The 17,180-nt window shown below is 42.2% G+C and overlaps 2 protein-coding genes across 4 annotated transcripts; one reads left to right on the top strand and one right to left on the bottom strand.

The window, feature by feature from the left end:
- The first annotated feature begins 444 nt into the window (after window positions 1-444).
- On the top strand, window positions 445-3,580 carry LOC144581108 (cancer/testis antigen family 45 member A10-like). The gene is made up of 3 exons (XM_078363443.1): window positions 445-669; window positions 2,596-2,844; window positions 3,233-3,580. The coding sequence occupies exons 1-3, from the start codon at window positions 501-503 to the stop codon at window positions 3,328-3,330; spliced, it is 516 nt and encodes a 171-aa protein (XP_078219569.1). The 5' UTR covers window positions 445-500; the 3' UTR covers window positions 3,331-3,580.
- A 3,089-nt stretch (window positions 3,581-6,669) lies between these two features.
- On the bottom strand, window positions 6,670-16,214 carry LOC103791029 (uncharacterized). 3 transcript variants are annotated; one of them, XM_078363436.1, is made up of 19 exons: window positions 15,991-16,214; window positions 15,551-15,661; window positions 15,136-15,276; window positions 14,744-14,884; window positions 14,354-14,494; window positions 13,585-13,719; window positions 13,190-13,330; window positions 12,799-12,939; window positions 12,412-12,552; window positions 12,022-12,162; window positions 11,631-11,771; window positions 11,249-11,383; window positions 10,434-10,574; window positions 10,044-10,184; window positions 9,653-9,793; window positions 9,266-9,406; window positions 8,872-9,012; window positions 8,483-8,623; window positions 6,670-8,239 (listed from the first exon to the last, which is right to left on the bottom strand). In XM_078363436.1, exons 5-19 carry the CDS (start codon window positions 14,370-14,372, stop codon window positions 8,082-8,084), a joined length of 1,998 nt encoding a protein of 665 aa, XP_078219562.1. In that variant the 5' UTR covers window positions 14,373-14,494; window positions 14,744-14,884; window positions 15,136-15,276; window positions 15,551-15,661; window positions 15,991-16,214; the 3' UTR covers window positions 6,670-8,081. The 3 variants fall into 3 exon arrangements, with proteins under 3 accessions (XP_078219562.1, XP_078219564.1, XP_078219563.1); XM_078363438.1 differs by having other exon boundaries at window positions 10,440-10,574; XM_078363437.1 differs by lacking the exon at window positions 15,551-15,661.
- Between the last annotated feature and the right edge of the window lie 966 nt (window positions 16,215-17,180).

Below are 17,180 nucleotides of genomic sequence, written 5' to 3'. Positions count from 1 at the left end.
CTAAACTTTTGTTTAGAATTCTTGTGTTTAAATTCAGGGTGATCTTGGCTTGTAGTTTTGGCTTGATCTTATCATTTACTTTTTTTCTAAAGTCCTTGTCAGATGTTGTTACCAGGTTTGTATCAATCTCCTAAAATGAGGACAAAGAAAAGGAATCCCTTTTTCTAACAACGGTTGATACAAATTGATTTATAATCTTCAAAGAGTTAATAATAGTTTAATCTACATTTGGTTGATGGTCGCTGCCTATTCTGCAATCATTCTCATTGATTTTGATTAAACTATCTTCCTTCTTTTTAACTTAGCATGCATTAAAAATAGGTTTCTTTTCATGAGAACAGAGTGTTTCTTGGGGCTTGGTAAATTTTGGCTCATGATTAAACGTCAAATTAATGATTCACATTCTTGGTTGGATACACATATGCAGACTGTTTGCCATTTGGTGATTGTTAGATTTTTGTCATGAGTGGGAGGCGTTCATTGATATATTTCAGGAAACCATGACCCATAAAGGAGAGAAGGTGGCTGTAGAACCTGAAAATGTGTTTGAACGTCCCAGGGAATCTGACAGTCCTTCATATCAGAAAAGGCAGAAGATGGCCCTGTCGGCACGGACAGAAGGAGCAGGAGACGGTGGTATTGGACGCTCTGCCATGTCTACGGAAAAGGGTAAGTCAGCCTGTCCTCGCCTCCTTTTCGTGCTGTATCCAGTGCAGCTGGCCTCCTGCCTCTTACCCTCCTGTCCTTGTCAAGGTCAACAGTTTTGGCTTGCATTGCCATAAATTTTACAACAGCATTTGACAGTTGTTCCCTTGCTCCTTCATGGAAACCTTCTAGGATTTCCATTTTCCACAATGTGTACTTTTAAAATTTTCTTATCCTTACTAGTGAGCCCCTGTTTTCTTTTTTCTTTTCTTTATTTTTGAGACAGAGTTTCAGTCTTGTCAGCAAGGCTGGAGTGCAGTATTTCAATCTTGGCTCACTGCAAATTCTGTCTCCCAGTTCAAGTAATTCTCCTGCCTCAGCCTCCCGAGTAGCTGAGATTACAGGCACCTGCCAGCATTCTCAGGAAATTTTTGTATTTTTGGTAGATATGCGGTCTCACTATGTTGGCCAAACTTGTCTCGGACTCCTCTCCTCAGATGATCCACCGATCGCAGCCTCCCAAAGTGCTGGGATCACAGGCATGAGCCACCACTTCCGGCCCCTATCATTCGTTTTTTCTACCTTTCTTTTTCTTCTCTTCTCTAAACACTGTAAACATTCCTTGAATCCCAGCATTTCTCTCTCCTTCTATTCCACTTTGCCATGATGAGTCACTGAGCTACTGTGCTATCTCCATGTCTCCCATTATTGCCCCCATCTAACGCACACCCTCCAGCCCTGCAGCCAGGTCATCGTGTTGGCAGGTAAATGACATCATGCCACATCACTCCTGAAAATCCATCCCCAACTCTCCTAAGCACTCAGAACAGACCGTAAACCAGCTTTGGTCTGCGAGGCCTTCTTCACCCTCTACTAACACGGGTCCTATTCATCTCCTGGCTCTCTCTGCTTATCTCCTTCACTCCATAGTGCCCGGTCCATCCTCACTACAGCCCATACCCTTAGACTCATTGCAGCCTGGAAATCCCCCTCTGCCTCTGCACAGGTAGCCCCACTTCTTCCTCCAATCCCTGCCCAAGGGCACCTCCTGAGAAGGCCCTGCCCAACCAGCGGCAGCTCCTGGGGCTCCCTCTGCTGCTGTCTCCCACAGGCCTGTGGATGTCTTCCCCACCACCAGCCTAACGCTGCTTTCTTTCATTTCCTCATTACGTATGTACTGTCTGACTGCCCCTTGAGGGTGTGAACTCCACAAGGGCAGAGAACTTTGCTCTCTGGGCTGTTTACTACTGATCCCTAGATCCTGGCATGCTGCCTGCCACAGACAATGAAGAAATGAAAGAGGTGACAGACCTGGAGTGAAAGGAAAGTCACTTTTCTGAGGCAGAAAAAAGAAAGAGGAAGATCATATGCTAAACGGGATTTTAGGTGATGAGTGGGTATAGAACTTTCAGCATTAACAGCTGCCTATATTTTCTCAGAATATATTTGACATAGCGAGGAGACAGGTTGAGGTGTATCCAAGTTTTCCGGCTTCCAGCTGAGTAAAGCGTGGCAGTTTGTATGTGAACCTGAAAAATCATGATATCAAGTGAAACTTGCTGCTTTCAACTTATAAAGCATGACAAGCTGACACTAACAGATGAGTACCAGGGACCTGTGAATGTTTGTTAGAGTTATACTGTCTTACTTGGTTTCCATATGTATTTATAGAGCCAGAAACTAAGAAATGGTTTTATTGTTTTATGTGTCCTGGCCTCAATTCATCAGGCCTGGGATTTCCCCCTGGTATACCTCCCATCTATGAAATAAATAATTCCCTAGAAACTGAGGAGCACATAGATATACCCAGAGGGGTGATAAAAGACACATTTCCCACAGCTCAACTTCTCAGTTTGGTTTCCAGATCTGTCGTTCGTGATGTCTATGTGGAGGGGAAAGAACATGGTGAAACTCCAACTGATGGCTTTTTGTCAAAATTTGTTCCACCAGAGCTTAAGGTAGCAGTTGGTATTCCAGCCAGCCAACTGGATTCTCGGATTGATGACTTCACTGGCTTCAGCAAAGATGGGCTGGTGCAGAAACCTGGTAGAAATGCACTTGTAGAAAGAATCATTACCAGCAATTTCTCTGCAGATGACCTAAAATGCAGAGAAATACTCCCTTTTCTAAAAAGCCGAGAAGAAATTAGTGCTGATATAAAATACCAGTTAGTGAAGGAAATTCAATGCTTTGGACAAAGTAAATAGTATAAGAATGTCTGTTTTAAAAAAAATTGAGGAAGTCTCCCTTTCTTTAATTCAGAAGATATGCATGTTGTCTGTTGAGGCTAATTCCTTGCCAGAGTTGAGTTTACCCATAATTTATGGTAATTCGTCTTTTGACTAAAGCACAGTACACCTTTTCTTTCTCTTTTCTCACCGGGTTATGGTTTACAAGACTTTCATTCATAGGTAGGTGCAGGTGTCTTTTTTTATTTTTTAGATTTTGTATGTGCAGGTATCTTGATTTAAGCATTTAAAACATTTTAGCCCATGAAGCAGGATTAGTGAGGTATAGGTTAAGCAAGATTCACTTCTATTCTTCTTTGTATTTGATAATACTCAAGTTTTTTTTTTAACATCTTCAGAATATGAAAAAATCTTCAAATTGCTTGAAGGAGTGCAAGGACCTATAGAAATCAAAAAACAATTTTTTGAATCCAACATCAAGGAAGCAGCAAGGTAGGTAGAGACAGGAACTGTCCAATTTCTTTAAGCACTCGGGTCCAACACAGTACTGGCGGTGAGCATGGGGGAACGGCCTGTGCCTTGAATTTCTCAAACCTTGGCCCTCACTTATACTTACGTCTGTCTCCACAATTACTTAGGTTAATGTCGTCTGAATCTAACTCATTCTTTTAAGCCTATGGAGAATTCAATCTCACCATAGTCTGAGGTAGACATTGTCCCTCAACTGACACTCTTTGTATTTGCTAATTACCTCTTTTTAAGAAATGTGTGTACGTACATAGCAGATGCATATATTTCTGGGGTATATGAGACATTGTGATACAGACAACAATGTGTAATAAACACATCAAGGTAAATGGGGCATCTATCACCTCAAGCATTTATTTTTTGTGTTACAGATAATCCAATTATACTCGTTATTTTTAATGTACAATTAAATTATTACTGGCTGTAGTCACCCTGTCATGCTATCAGATAGTTTGTACGTATTAATCATCTGTAGTTCCGACCACCCCACTAACCTTCCCAGCCTCTGGCAGTCCTCCATTCTACTCTCTATCTCCATTAGTTCAGTTTAAAATTTTTGCTCCCACAAATAAGTGAGAACATGTGAAGTTTGTCTTTTTGTGCCTGGCTTATTCCACTTAACGTAATGACCTTCAGTTCCATCCATGTTGTTGCACAAGACTGAATCTCATTCTTTTCTATGGCCGAACAGCACTCCTTTGTGTCTATGTACCGCGTTTTCCTTACCCATTCAGCTGTTGGTGGACACTTAGGTTGCTTCCAAAACTTGGCTACTGTGGACGGGGCTGCAACCAACACGGGAGTGCAGATATCTCTGCGGTGTACTGACTTCCTTTCTCCTGGGAGTATACCCAGCAGTGGGATTACTGGATCATATGATTGATCCATTTTCAGGTTTTCGAGGAACCTCCAAACTGTTCTTCATAGTTGTCATAGTAAATTATATTCTCAACAAGAGTGTATGAAGCTTCCCTTTTCTTCACACCCTCGCCAGCATTTGTTATTGCCTGGCTAGACTACCCCTTACCATGCAGGTGCATTTCTGTCTCCATGCTGACTGTTACTTCATCCTTCTATCTCCCACAGTGCTTCCTACAGCATAGGTTCTTTGGCTCTCTTTTGGTTAATGACACGTCTCTTTCTTTTCAGGTATGTGCGTGGAGACTTAATTCCGCACCTTGAGAAGAAACTGTAAGAAATGACATCTGGCTACTTGTCCAAGAAGGAACATCAGACCCTAAATGCATAATCTCTTTAATGATTGAGGAGAAAAGAGGATCAAATTGCTGTTTTTTACAATAGAGTAGGATATGGCTGAAACCTCCTAGCATGTGTTAGTGAATAAAATGGCCTCCCAGAGGCTAAGAAATTTCTGTCAGTAAACGTTGGTCTTTTTCCCTAAGCATTTCATTTGAAAGGATAACTTATTTGTTGGTTTGTTGATTTTCCCACCTGTGCTGGCAGACATTATTGACCCATCAAGTAAATACTATTACAGTCGTGGTTTCTGCAGCAGCCCACATTGCTGTAACTGTTATTTATAACTGCCTTCTTTCACTACCCATTTCTCTTTCCCTTTGCCCTAGCGAAAGCATGTCAGCTGCTCGTGGTGCTTGGCCTGGCAGAATGACTCAAACCTTCATTACTGAACAGTCTGAACCATTAGATGTCCTGCCTAGATGGGGTTGCTGTAAGTTTTCATTAACTCTAATCATAAAACATGGGAGTACTAAGAAGCTCTCTAGACATATCAGACATACTGTTCCTTAGCCCATGGTGTAGTAGGAACCCAATATTCATTTTTCTTTCCATCACCCGAGCCAGTAGCAGTCCCCCTACTTTGTCTCTTGGTTGAGAGGAATGAAGAGTTCAAAGCGGTCAGCTTGCAGACACAACTTTCATTTGCTGTAATTTCCATTAACTCTAATCGCAAAACACAGGAGGACTAAGAAGCTCTCTAGACATATAAGACATGCTCTTTCTTAGCCTCTGGTGTAGTAGGAACTCCATCTCCCTTTGATTGTCATTTTCCGTCACCCCAGCCAGTAGCGGACCCCCTTCTTTGTCTCTTGTTTGAGAATGAACTTTCCAAAGGGATCAGCTTGCAGACACAACTTTCATTTCAATGGAATGATTTTTTGATCCGCTATTGAAAAAAAAAATCTCTCAATTTGTAACTAAGATCTCTAGTCCAGCAGAGCCAAATGTTTGCAAAAAGCAAAATTTTACTACTAGATACCCAAAAGTAATAGTGAGAGGAGGCCCTCATCTTGCCTCTTTCATTCTTGAAGACATAGATGTGGCTATAGAAAAATAGCTCCATATACTTGATGCTGGGATACAGCATTGCCACCTCCTAGACTGTTAGCCAAGACCCTTAAGGCATTACCACAAAGCTGGAACTACAAGTCAGGCTTTAGAAGATCATTCCACGGTCCACTTGAGCCCGCCACTTCAGGATGGTGAAGTACATCACGAGACTAGTCTAATTGGCTACCATAGGCCTATTGCCATACTTCATTTCCTGTAAAGTGAGATTCCTGTTTAAAACTAGTACAGTGTGGGATACCACGATGGTGGACACAGCATTTCCTAATACCACAATGTTTGTTTTCTTGAAGTACCATAGGTGAGAATGAAAATCCATATCCAGAATAAGTGTCCATTTGAGCAAATCAAAGTGATGCCCCTTCAATTGTGGAAGCAGATTCAAGTAATCACAGTGCTATCTGGAAGCGGACAGACCACTCTGGGACATGGTTTCATGTTGGGGACTCAGTGTTCGTCTCTGCTGCTGGCAGATTGAATAGCGAGCAGTGGCTATACTGACATAGACCTGGTAAATGAAAGTTGATATTACCAAGACCATGGATATCCTCTATCTCAACCACCATAATCATGATGCACTGTTACTCTTTATAATATGGAAGGGTGCACCTAAGGAAGTCTGGAGGTGATTGATGATAGCATCTGGAAACCAAAGGAAGAGGTTGAGCTGTGAGGTAAGTGCATTTTATGTCAACCCCACTTGTATATCTCACTGATACTCAGTTTCTAGGAAATTATCCCATAAAGCAGGAGAATACACCATATAATGATCTAAATCCCCCCAAATTGGGACCAGGAAAGATAATTCAACAAAACCACCTTATACCCTTCATGATACTACACATGCATATGGAAACCCAGGAGGACACCGCAACTAATGAAAGAACACACACAGATGCCTGGTAATCGTCGCTGGGATGCCAGCTCCTGCCATCTAATAAGCCCTGATAGAACATTTCACGAGACATTCTCCATTTGTGTTTGGCCATTCTTCCTCTGCTCTTCACGGACATTGTGATTCATGATAGATTGTGGAAACCAAATGAGGAGGTTGAACTGTGAGTTAAGTGCATTATGTCAACCCCACAAGCATATCCTTCTGATGGCCAGTTGCTGTAAAATTATCTAAGAATGCAGGAGAGCATATGCCAGGCAGCCATTGGATACCCCTCAAATTGAGGCTAGGAAAAAATATACAACAAACCAACCTTCTACCCTTCATGAAAATATGCCTGTTTATTTGGAAACCAAGTAGGACGGAACAACTAAGAAGCAGACATACACAGATCCTGGTCCTAGTGGATGAAATTCCAGCTGCTGCCATATCACCAAGCCATGGTGGACCAGTTGATAAGATGTTATCATTTTGGGGTTAGCGGGTTTCCATCCTCTGTCAAAGAAAATGTTTAAGCTGTGAGGTAAGTACATTATGACAACCCCACTTGTATATCCCACTGATGCTCAATTTCTAGGAAATCGTCCCATGAAAGTGGAGGATATGCCAGGTGGCCATCTGAAACCCCTCAAATTGAGCTCACGAAAGAAGGTACAACTGAACAACCTCCTTCCCTTGATGACACTATGCATACATATGAAAACCAAGTGAGACTTTCCAACATACACAAACATACACAGATCCTTGGTACTCATGGCTGGAATACCAGCTGCTGCCATGTTAATACACCCTGGTGGAAAAGTTAACAAGATGTTACTAAATTGCAGTTGGGCATTTTCCATCCTCTCCTCACGGATGTTGTGAGTCGTGGTAGCATCTGGAAGCAAAATGACCAGGTCAAGCTGTGAAATAAATGCCTTATTTAAACACACAGGTATACTCTTCTGATGCAGAGCTTCTAATAAATTATTGCATGGAGGAGGAGGACATGACGGCAGTGTTCTGAGACCCCTCAAATTGCACTTAAGGAAGAGAATAAAACAAAACCACTTTCTCCCCTTTATGACACTATGAGCGGATTTGGAAAACAAGTAAGAAAATCCAACTAATAAGAGAAGATACACAGTTATATGGTACTCGTGGCCAGAAGAGCAGCTCCTGCCATATTAGTAAGCCCTGAAGGAACATTTGACTACATGTTATGCGGTTGCGGATTTGCCATTTTCCATCCTCTCCTCATGGACATTGAAATGGACTATAGCATCTGAAAACCAAATGAAGAGGTTGAGCTGTGATGTACGTGCGTTATTTCAACCACACAGGTACATCCCTCTGATGCTGAGTTTCTAGGAAATTATCAAAGAGAACAGGGGTGGATATGCCAAGTTGCCCTCTGATACCCTTCATATTGAGGCTAGGAAAGTATATACCACAAAATTACCCTCTACCATCGAAGAAATTATGCCTGCTTAGGGAAACCGAGTAGGACAGCACAACTAAGAAGCAGACATACACAGATCTCTGGTCCTCCTGGATGAAATTCCAGCTGCTGCCATATTACCAAGCCCTGGTGGAGCAGTTGACAAGACGTTATCAGGTACTGGTTGGCTGTTACTTCTCTTCTCTTCACGGACGCTGTGCGTGACTGCAGCATCTGGAAACCAAATGAAATGGTTGAGCTGTGAGTAATTTGCATTATGTAAACCACACAGGCATAGCCCTCAGATGCTCAGCAGCTAGGAAATTATCACTTGGAGAAGAATATACCAGGTAGCAATCTGAGAACCCTAAAATTGAGGCCAGGAAAGATAGTACAACAACACTAGATTCTGTCCTCATGACACTATGCATGCATATAAAAAACAAGTAGGACATTATATCGAGTGAACAAACATACACTGATCCCTGGTACTCATGGATGAAACACCAGCTGCTCCCATATTAATAAGTGCTGGGGGAATAGTTGAGAAGACATTATTGTGTTCTGCTTCAGCATTTTTAATCTTCTCCTCGCGGACGTTGTGAGTGATGGTAGAATCTGGAAAGACAATGAAGACGTTAAGTTTTGAGTTAAGGTCATTATGTCAGCCCACAGGTATATCCCCCTGATGATCAGTTTCTAGACAACTATTTCAAAAAGCCAGAGAGGATATGCCAGATGGGCATCTGAGAACACTCAAATGTGCTCACGAAATATAATACAACAAAATCACTTTCTCCTACTCAGGACACTAGTCATACCTATGAAAACAAGGTAGGATAGTACAAAGGAATAAGCAAACATACACTGATTCCTGGTGCTCATGGCTGGCAGAACAGCTTTGGCCAAAAATGTAAGTGTTTGTAGAACAGTCAACAAGTCGTTATTAGATGTTGGTTGCTTATTTTCCAGCTCCTCTTCACGGAAATTTTGAGTGATGGTAGCATCTGAAAGAAAACCAACTGAAGAGGTTGAGCTGTGAAGTAAATACATCATGTGAACTGCACAGGTATATCCCTCTGATGATCAGTTTCTAGGTAATCATCAAAAAAAGCAGGGGTGCATATGCCAAGTGGACATCTGATAACCCTCAAATTGAGGCTACTAAGGTATTTACAACAGAGTTACCCTCTACCATTCATGAAATTATGCCTGCTTAGGGAAACCGAGTAGGGCAGCACAACTAAGAAGCAGACATACACAGATCTCTGGTCCTCCTGGATGAAATTCCAGCTGCTGCCATATTACCAAGCCCTGGTGGAGCAGTTGACAAGACGTTATCAGTTGCTGGTTGGCCATTATTTATCTTCTCTTTACGAACATTGTGAGTGACTGCAGCATCTGGAAACCAAACAAAGTGGTTTTGCTGTGAGGTAAGTGCATTATGTCAACTACATAGGTTTACCACTCTGATGGGTAGTATCTAGGAAATTATCTCATACAGAAGAAAGATATACCAGCTAGTAATCTGAGAACCCTAAAATTGAGGCCAGGAAAGACAGTAAAACAACACTACATTCTTTCCTGCTTACACTATGCAAGCATGTGGAAACCAAGTAGGACAGTGCACTGAGTGAACAAACTTACACTGATCCCTGGTCTTCATGGATGAAACACCCGCTGCTGCCATATTAATATGTGTAGGGGAAACAGTTGGGAAGACTTTATTGGGTGCTCCTTCAGCATTTTTTATCCTTGCCTCATGGACAGTGTGAGTGATGGTAGCATCTGGAAACAAAATGAAAAGGTTTAGATTTGAATTAAGTGCATTATCTAAACCCCACATGTATATCAGCCTGATGCTCAGTTTCTAGAAAACTATTTCATAAAATCAGAAATGATATGCCAGATTGCCATCTGAGAACACTCAAATGCAGCTCATGAAAGATAATACAACAAAATCACCTTCTCCCATTCAGGACACTAGGCATGCCTATGAAAACCAAGTAGGATAGTCCAAATGAATAAGCAAACATACACTGATCCCTGGCGCTCATGGCTGGGAGACCAGCTGTTGCCAAATAAGGAAGTCCTTGGAGAACAGTTGCCAAGACGTTACTAGGTGTTGGTTGCTTATTTTCGGTCTTTTCTTTGCAGACATTTTGAGTGACGGTTGCACCTGAAAACCAAAGGAAGAGGTTGAGCTGTGAGCTAAGTACATTATGTCAACCCCAAAGGTATATCCCTATTATCCTCACTTTCTAGGAAATTATCAAAGAAACCAGGCTAGGGTATGCCACGTGGCTATCTCATACCCCGCAAAGTGAGGCTAGGAAAGTACATACAACAAAATTAACTTGTAGCATTCATAAAACTATGCCTCCTTAGGGAAACCAAGTAGGACAGTACAACTAAGAAGCAGACATACACAGACCTGTGGTTTTCATGGATGAAATTCCGGCTGCTACCATATTACCAAGACCTGGTGGAGCAGCTGACAACACGTTGTCAGGTGCTAGTTGGATGTTATTTATCTTTGCTTCACGGATATTGTGAGTGACTGCAGCATCTGGAAACCAACAGAAATGGCTGGGCTGTGAGGTAAGTGCATTTTGTGAACGGCACAGGCATATCCCTCTGATGCTCAGTATCTAGGAAATTATCTCATAAAGAAGAAGGACATACCAAGTAGCAGTCTGAGAAGCTTAAGATTGAGGCCAGGAAAGATAGTACAAAAACTACATTCTCCCCTCATGACACTATGCACGCATATGGAAACCTAGTAGGATTGTAAACCAATTGCACAAAGGTACACTGATCCCTGGTGCTCATGGATGTCACAACAGCTGCTGCCATATTAATAAGTGCTGGGGGACTAGCTGGGAAGGTTTCATTGAGTGCTGCATGGGCATTTTTAATCTTCCCTCACAAACATTGTGAGTGATCGCAGCATATGGAAATGAAATGAAGGGGTTCAGTGTTCAGGTATGGGCATTATGTTAACCCCACAGGTATATCCTCCTGGTGGTCACTTTCTAGAAAACTATTTCATAAAGCCAGAGAGGATAGGAAAACTATTTCATAAAGCCAGCAGGGGTGAATATGCTAAATGTACATATGATGCCCCTCAAATTGAGGCTTGGAAATTATAGACAACAAAATTAATTTGTAGCATTCATCAAACTATGCCTGGTTAGGGACACCAAGTAGGACAGTACAACTAAGAAGTAGACAAACACACACCTCTGGTCCTCGTGGATGAAGTTCCAGCTGCTGCCATATTACCAAGCCCTGGTGGAGCAGTTGGCAAGATGGTGTCAAGTGCTCGTTGGCCGTTATTTATCTTCGCTTCATGGACATTGTGAGTAACCGCAGCATCTGGAAACCAAATGAAGTGGTTGAGCTGTGCGTTATGTGCATTATGGCAACCGCACAGGCATACCCCTCTGATGTTCAGTAATGAGGAAATTATCTCAAAGAAAAAGAAGGACATACAAAGTAGCAATCTGAGAACCGTAAAGTTGAGGCTAGTAAGGATAGTACAACAACACTGTATTCTTCCCTCATGACACTACGCATGCATATAGAAAACAAGTAGGACAGCACGCCAAGTGAGCAAACTTACACTGATCCCTGGTACTCATGGATGAAACACCCGCTGCTGCCATATTAATACGTGCTGGTGGAATAACTGAGAAAACATTATTGGGTGCTGTTTGTGCATTTTTAATCTTCTCCTCATGGACATTGTGAGTGATGGCAGAATCTGGAAATGAAATCAGGAGGTTCAGTTTTGAGTTATGTGTGCTATGTCAACTCTACAGGCATATCCTCCTGATACTCAGTTTGTAGAAAACGATTTCATAAAGCTGAAGAGGATATGCCAGATGGCTATCTGAGAACACTCAAATGCAGCTCACAGAACACAATACAACAAAATCACCTTCTCCCGTTCAGGACACTAGGCATGCCTATGAAAACCAAGTAGGATAGTCCGAATGAATAATCAAACATACACTGATCCCTGGTGCTCATGGCTGGGAGACCAGCTGTTGCCAAATAAGGAAGTCCTTGGAGAACAGTTGACAAGACGTTATTACGTGTTGGTTCATTATTTTCCATCTTCTCTTTGCAGACATTTTGAGTGATGGTAGCATCTGAAACCCAAATGAAGAGGTTGAGCTGTGAGGTAAGTACATTATGTCAACCCCAGAGGTACATCCGTCTGATCCTCAGTTTCCTGGAAATTATGAAAGAAACCAGTTTAGGATATGCCACGTGGCTATCTGATCCCCCTCAAATTGATGCTAGGAAACTATATACAACAAAATTAACTTGTAGCATTCATCAAACAATGCCTCCTTAGGGAATCCAAGTACGATGGTCCAACTAAAAAGCAGACATACATAGATCTCTGGTCCTCGTGGATGAAATTCCAGCTGCTGCCAAATTACCAAGCCCTGGTGGAGCAGTTGACAAGACGTTATCAGGTGCTAGTTGACCATTATTTATCTTCGCTTCACGGACGTTGTGAGTGACCGCAGCATCTGGAAACCAAATGAAGTCGTTGAGCCGTGTGTTTCATGCATTATGTCAACCGTACAGGCATACCGCTCGTATGCTCAGTATCGAGGAAATGATCTCATAAAGAAGAAGGACATACCAACTAGCAGTCTGAGAACCGTAAAGTTGAGGCCAGTAAAGATAGTACAACAACAGTGTATTCTTTTCTCATGACACTACGCATGCATATAGAAACCAAGTAGGACAGCACGCCAAGTGAACAAACGTACACTGATCCCTGGTACTCATGGATGAAACACCCGCTGCTGCCATATTAATACGTGCTGGTGGAATAGCTGAGAAGACATTATTGGGTGCCGTTTGGGCATTTTTAATCTTCTCCTCACGGACAATGTGAGTGATGATAGAATCTGGAAATGAAATCAGGAAGCTCAGTTTTGAGTTATGTGTACTATGTCAACTCTACAGGCATATCCTCCTGATACTCAGTTTCTAGAAAACTATTTCATAAAGCTGAAGATGATATGCCAGATGGCGATCTGAGAACACTCAAATGCAGCTCACAGAAGATAATACAACAAAATCACCTTCTCCCGTTCAGGACACTAGGCATGCCTATTAAAACCAAGTAGGATAGTCCAAATGAATAAGCAAACATACACTGATCCCTGATGCTCATGGCTGGGAGACCAGCTGTTGCCAAATATGGAAGTCCTTGCAGAACAGTTGACAAGACGTTATTAGGTGTTGGTTGGTTATTTTCCATCTTCTCTTTGCGGACATTTTGAGTGATGGTAGCATCTGAAAACAAATGAAGAGGTTGAGCTGTGAAGTTAGTACATTATGTCAGCCCCAGAGGTATTTCTGTCTGATCCTCAGTTTCTAGAAAATTATCAAAGACAGCAAAGTTGCATATGCCATGTGGCTATCTGATACCCCTCAAATTGACGCTAGGAACATGTATACAACAAAATGAACTTGTAGCTTTCATTGATCTATGCTTCCTTAGAGAAATCAAGTCGGACGGTACGACAAAGAAGCAGACCTACACAGACCTGTGTTCCTCGTGGATGAAATTCCAGCTGTTGCCGTATTACCAAGACCTGGTGGAGCAGCTGACAAGACATTGTCAGGTGCTAGTTGGCCGTTATTTATCTTGGCTTCACGGATATTGTGAGTGACGGCAGCATCTGGAAACCAAGAGAAATGACTGGGCTGTGAGGGAAGTGCATTATGTCAACCACAGCATACCCCTCTGATGCTCAGTATCCAGGAAATTATCTCATAAAGAAGAAGGACATACAAAGTAGCACTCTGAGAACCTTAAGATTAAGGCCAGGAAAGATAGTACAACAAAACTACATTCTTCCCTCATGACACTATGCACGCATATGGATACCTAGTATGATAGTAAACCAATTGCACAAAGGTACACTGATCCCTGGTGCTCATGGATGACACAACAGCTGCTGCCATATTAATAAGTGCTGGGGGACTAGCTGGGAAGGTTTCATTGGGTACTGCTTGGGCATTTTTAATCTTCTTCTCACAGACATTGTGAGAGATCATACCATCTGGAAATGAAATGAAGGGGTTCAGTTTTGAGTTACGTGCATTATGTTAAACCCACTGGTATATCCTCCTGATGCTCACTTTTTAGAAAATTATTTCAGAAATCCAGAGAGGATATGCCAGGTGGCGATCTGAGAACACTCAAATGCAGCTCACGAAAGACAATACAACAAAATCACCTTCTCCCATTCAGGACACTAAGCATGCCTATGAAAACCAGGTAGGATAGTCTAAATGAATAAGCAAACATACACTGATCCCTGGTGCTCATGGCTGGGAGACCAGCTGTTGCCAAATAAGGAAGTCCTTAGAGAACAGTTGACAAGACCTTATTAGGTGTTGGTTGGTCATTTTCCATCTTCTCTTTGCGGACATTTTGAGTGATGGTAGCATCTGAAAACCAAATGAAGAGGTTGAGCTTTGATGGAAGTGCAGTGTGTCAACCCCAGAGGTATATCCCTCTGATCCTCACTTTCTAGGAAATTATCAAAGGATCCAAGGGTTGATATGCCACGTGGCCATCTGATAACCCTCAAATTGATGCTAGTAAACTATATCCAACAAAATTACCTTGTAGCATTCATGAAACAATGCCTCCTTAGGGAAACCAAATAGCACAGTACAACTAAGAAGCAGACGTACACAGATCTCTGGTCCTCTTAGATGAAAGTCCAGCTGCTGCCATATTACCAAGACCTGGTGGAGCAGTTGACAAGAGGTTATCAGGTGCTGATTGGCCGTTATTTATCTTCTCTTCGAGGATTTTATGAGTGACTGCAGCATCTGAAAACCAAGTGAAGTGCTTGAGCTGTGAGGTAAGTGCATTATGTCAACCCCACTGGTATGATATCCCTCTGATGCTCAGTTTCAAGGAAATTATCAAACAAAGCATGGGTGAATATGCCAAGTGCACATCAGATACCCCTCGAATTGAGGTGAGGAACGTATAAAGAACAAAATTGACTTGTAGCATTCATCAAACAATGCCCCTTAGGGAAACCAAGTAGGACGGTACAACTAAGAAGCAGACATACACAGATCTCTGGTCCTCGTGGATGAAATTCCAGCTGCTGCCAAATTACCAAGCCCTGGTGGAGCACCTGATAAGACGTTATCAGGTGCTGGTTGGCGGTTATTTATCTTCTCTTCACGGACATTCTGAGTGACCGCAGCATCTGGAAACCAAAGGAAGTGGTTGAGCTGTGAGGTAAGTGCTTATGTCAATGCCACATGTATGTCCTTCTGACAATGAGTTTTTAAGAAATTGTTCCATCACACAAGAGGCTGTATCAGGTGGCGATCTGAGACCCTTCAAGTTTAGGTCGGAAAAGATAATACAACCAAAGCACCTTTTTCCCTGCATGATACTGCAGGTTTATGGAAACCAAGTAGCAAAACGTAGTTAGTAAATAAACATGCAGAGATCCCTGGTACTCGGGGGTTGAACACCTGCTTCTGTGAAATTCCTAAGCCCTGCTGTAATAGTTGACAAGAATTCATGAGGTGCTGTTTTGTCACTTTTTATCTTTTCTTCACAGACATGTTGAGCAATGGTAAAACCTGCAAACCACATGAAGAGTTTCAGCTGTGAGCTAAGTGCATTATATCAGCCCTATAGGTCTATCTCTCTGACGCTCAGTTTCTAGGAAATTATCTAATAAAGCAGGGGAGGATATGCCAGGTGGCCCTGTGAGAACCCTCCAATTGATCCCAGGAAAGTATATGCTATAAAACCACTTTGTACCTTTCATGAAATATGCAATCATATGGAAACCAGTGATGACACTACAACTAATTAAGAGACATACACAGATCCCTGGTACTCATGCATGGAAGAGCAGCTGCTACCATATGACCAAGCAGTGGTGGAACAGGTGACATGAGATTACCAGTTTGGGATGGGCCATTTTCCATCTTCTCTTCATGTACATTGTGAGAGATGCTACCATCTGGAAACCAAAGGAAGATTTTGAGCTTGAAGTAAGTGAATTACGTCAATGCCACCAGTATATCCCATTGATGATCAGTTCCTAGGAAATAATACCATAAAGCAAAAGAACACATCAAATAATGATCTGCGGCTCCTCAAATTGAGGCCAAGGAAGACAATTCACAAAACAACCTTCTTCCCTTCATGGCACTATGCCTGCATATGGAAACCAAGGAGGACAGTACAAGTAAAAAATGAACATACACAGATCCCTGGTACTCATTGCTGGAATACCAGCTCCTGCCATATTAATAAACCATGCTAGAATATTTGGCCAGACGTTATCCTGTTGTGGTTGGTCATTTTCCATCCTCTGTTCATGGACATTGTGACTGACGGTGGCATCTGGAAAACAAATGAAGAGGTCAAGATAGGAGTAGGTGCATTATGCCGCCCCCACAGGTATATCCCTGTGATGCTCAGCTCCTGAGAAATTTTTGCACAAATCAAGATGACATGAGCGGCATCTGGGACCCCTCAAACTGATATCAAGAAAGATAATACAACAAGATCTCCATCTCCCCTTCCTGACAATATACATGCATATGGAAACAAAGTAGGAAAATCCAACTAAAAAGTGAACATACACAGACCATCGGTACTCATGGCTGGAATAGCAGCTCCTGCCACATTAGTAAGTCCTATTGGAGCAGTTGATGAGATGTTGCCATGTTGGTGTTCGCCCTTTTCCATCTTCTCCTTAAGGACATTATAAGTTTTGGTAGCATCTGGAAACCAAATGAAGAGATGTGAGTAAGTGTATTATGGTAACTCCACAGGTATATCTGTGCTCAGTTTCTAGGAAATTATCTCATAAACCAGAGGATATACCAGGTTGCCATCTGAGACCCCTGAAATTGAGGCCTGGAAACATAGTATAACACAACCACCTCCTACCTTTTTTGACACTATACATGCATATGGAAACCAAGTAGGACAGTAATACTAACACACAAACTTACCCAGATCCCTGGTACTCATGGATGAAATACCAGTGCCTGCCATATTAATAAGTCGTGGTGGACGTGTCAACAACACGTTGTCAGGTGCTGGTTGGACATATCCCATCTTCTGTTCATGGACGCTGTG

Source organism: Callithrix jacchus, chromosome X (assembly GCF_049354715.1).
Source record: "Callithrix jacchus isolate 240 chromosome X, calJac240_pri, whole genome shotgun sequence".
NCBI classification, from domain to species: Eukaryota; Metazoa; Chordata; class Mammalia; order Primates; family Cebidae; genus Callithrix; species Callithrix jacchus.
Note: the sequence above shows the minus strand (reverse complement) of the source record. Positions and strands in the feature narration are given on the sequence as shown.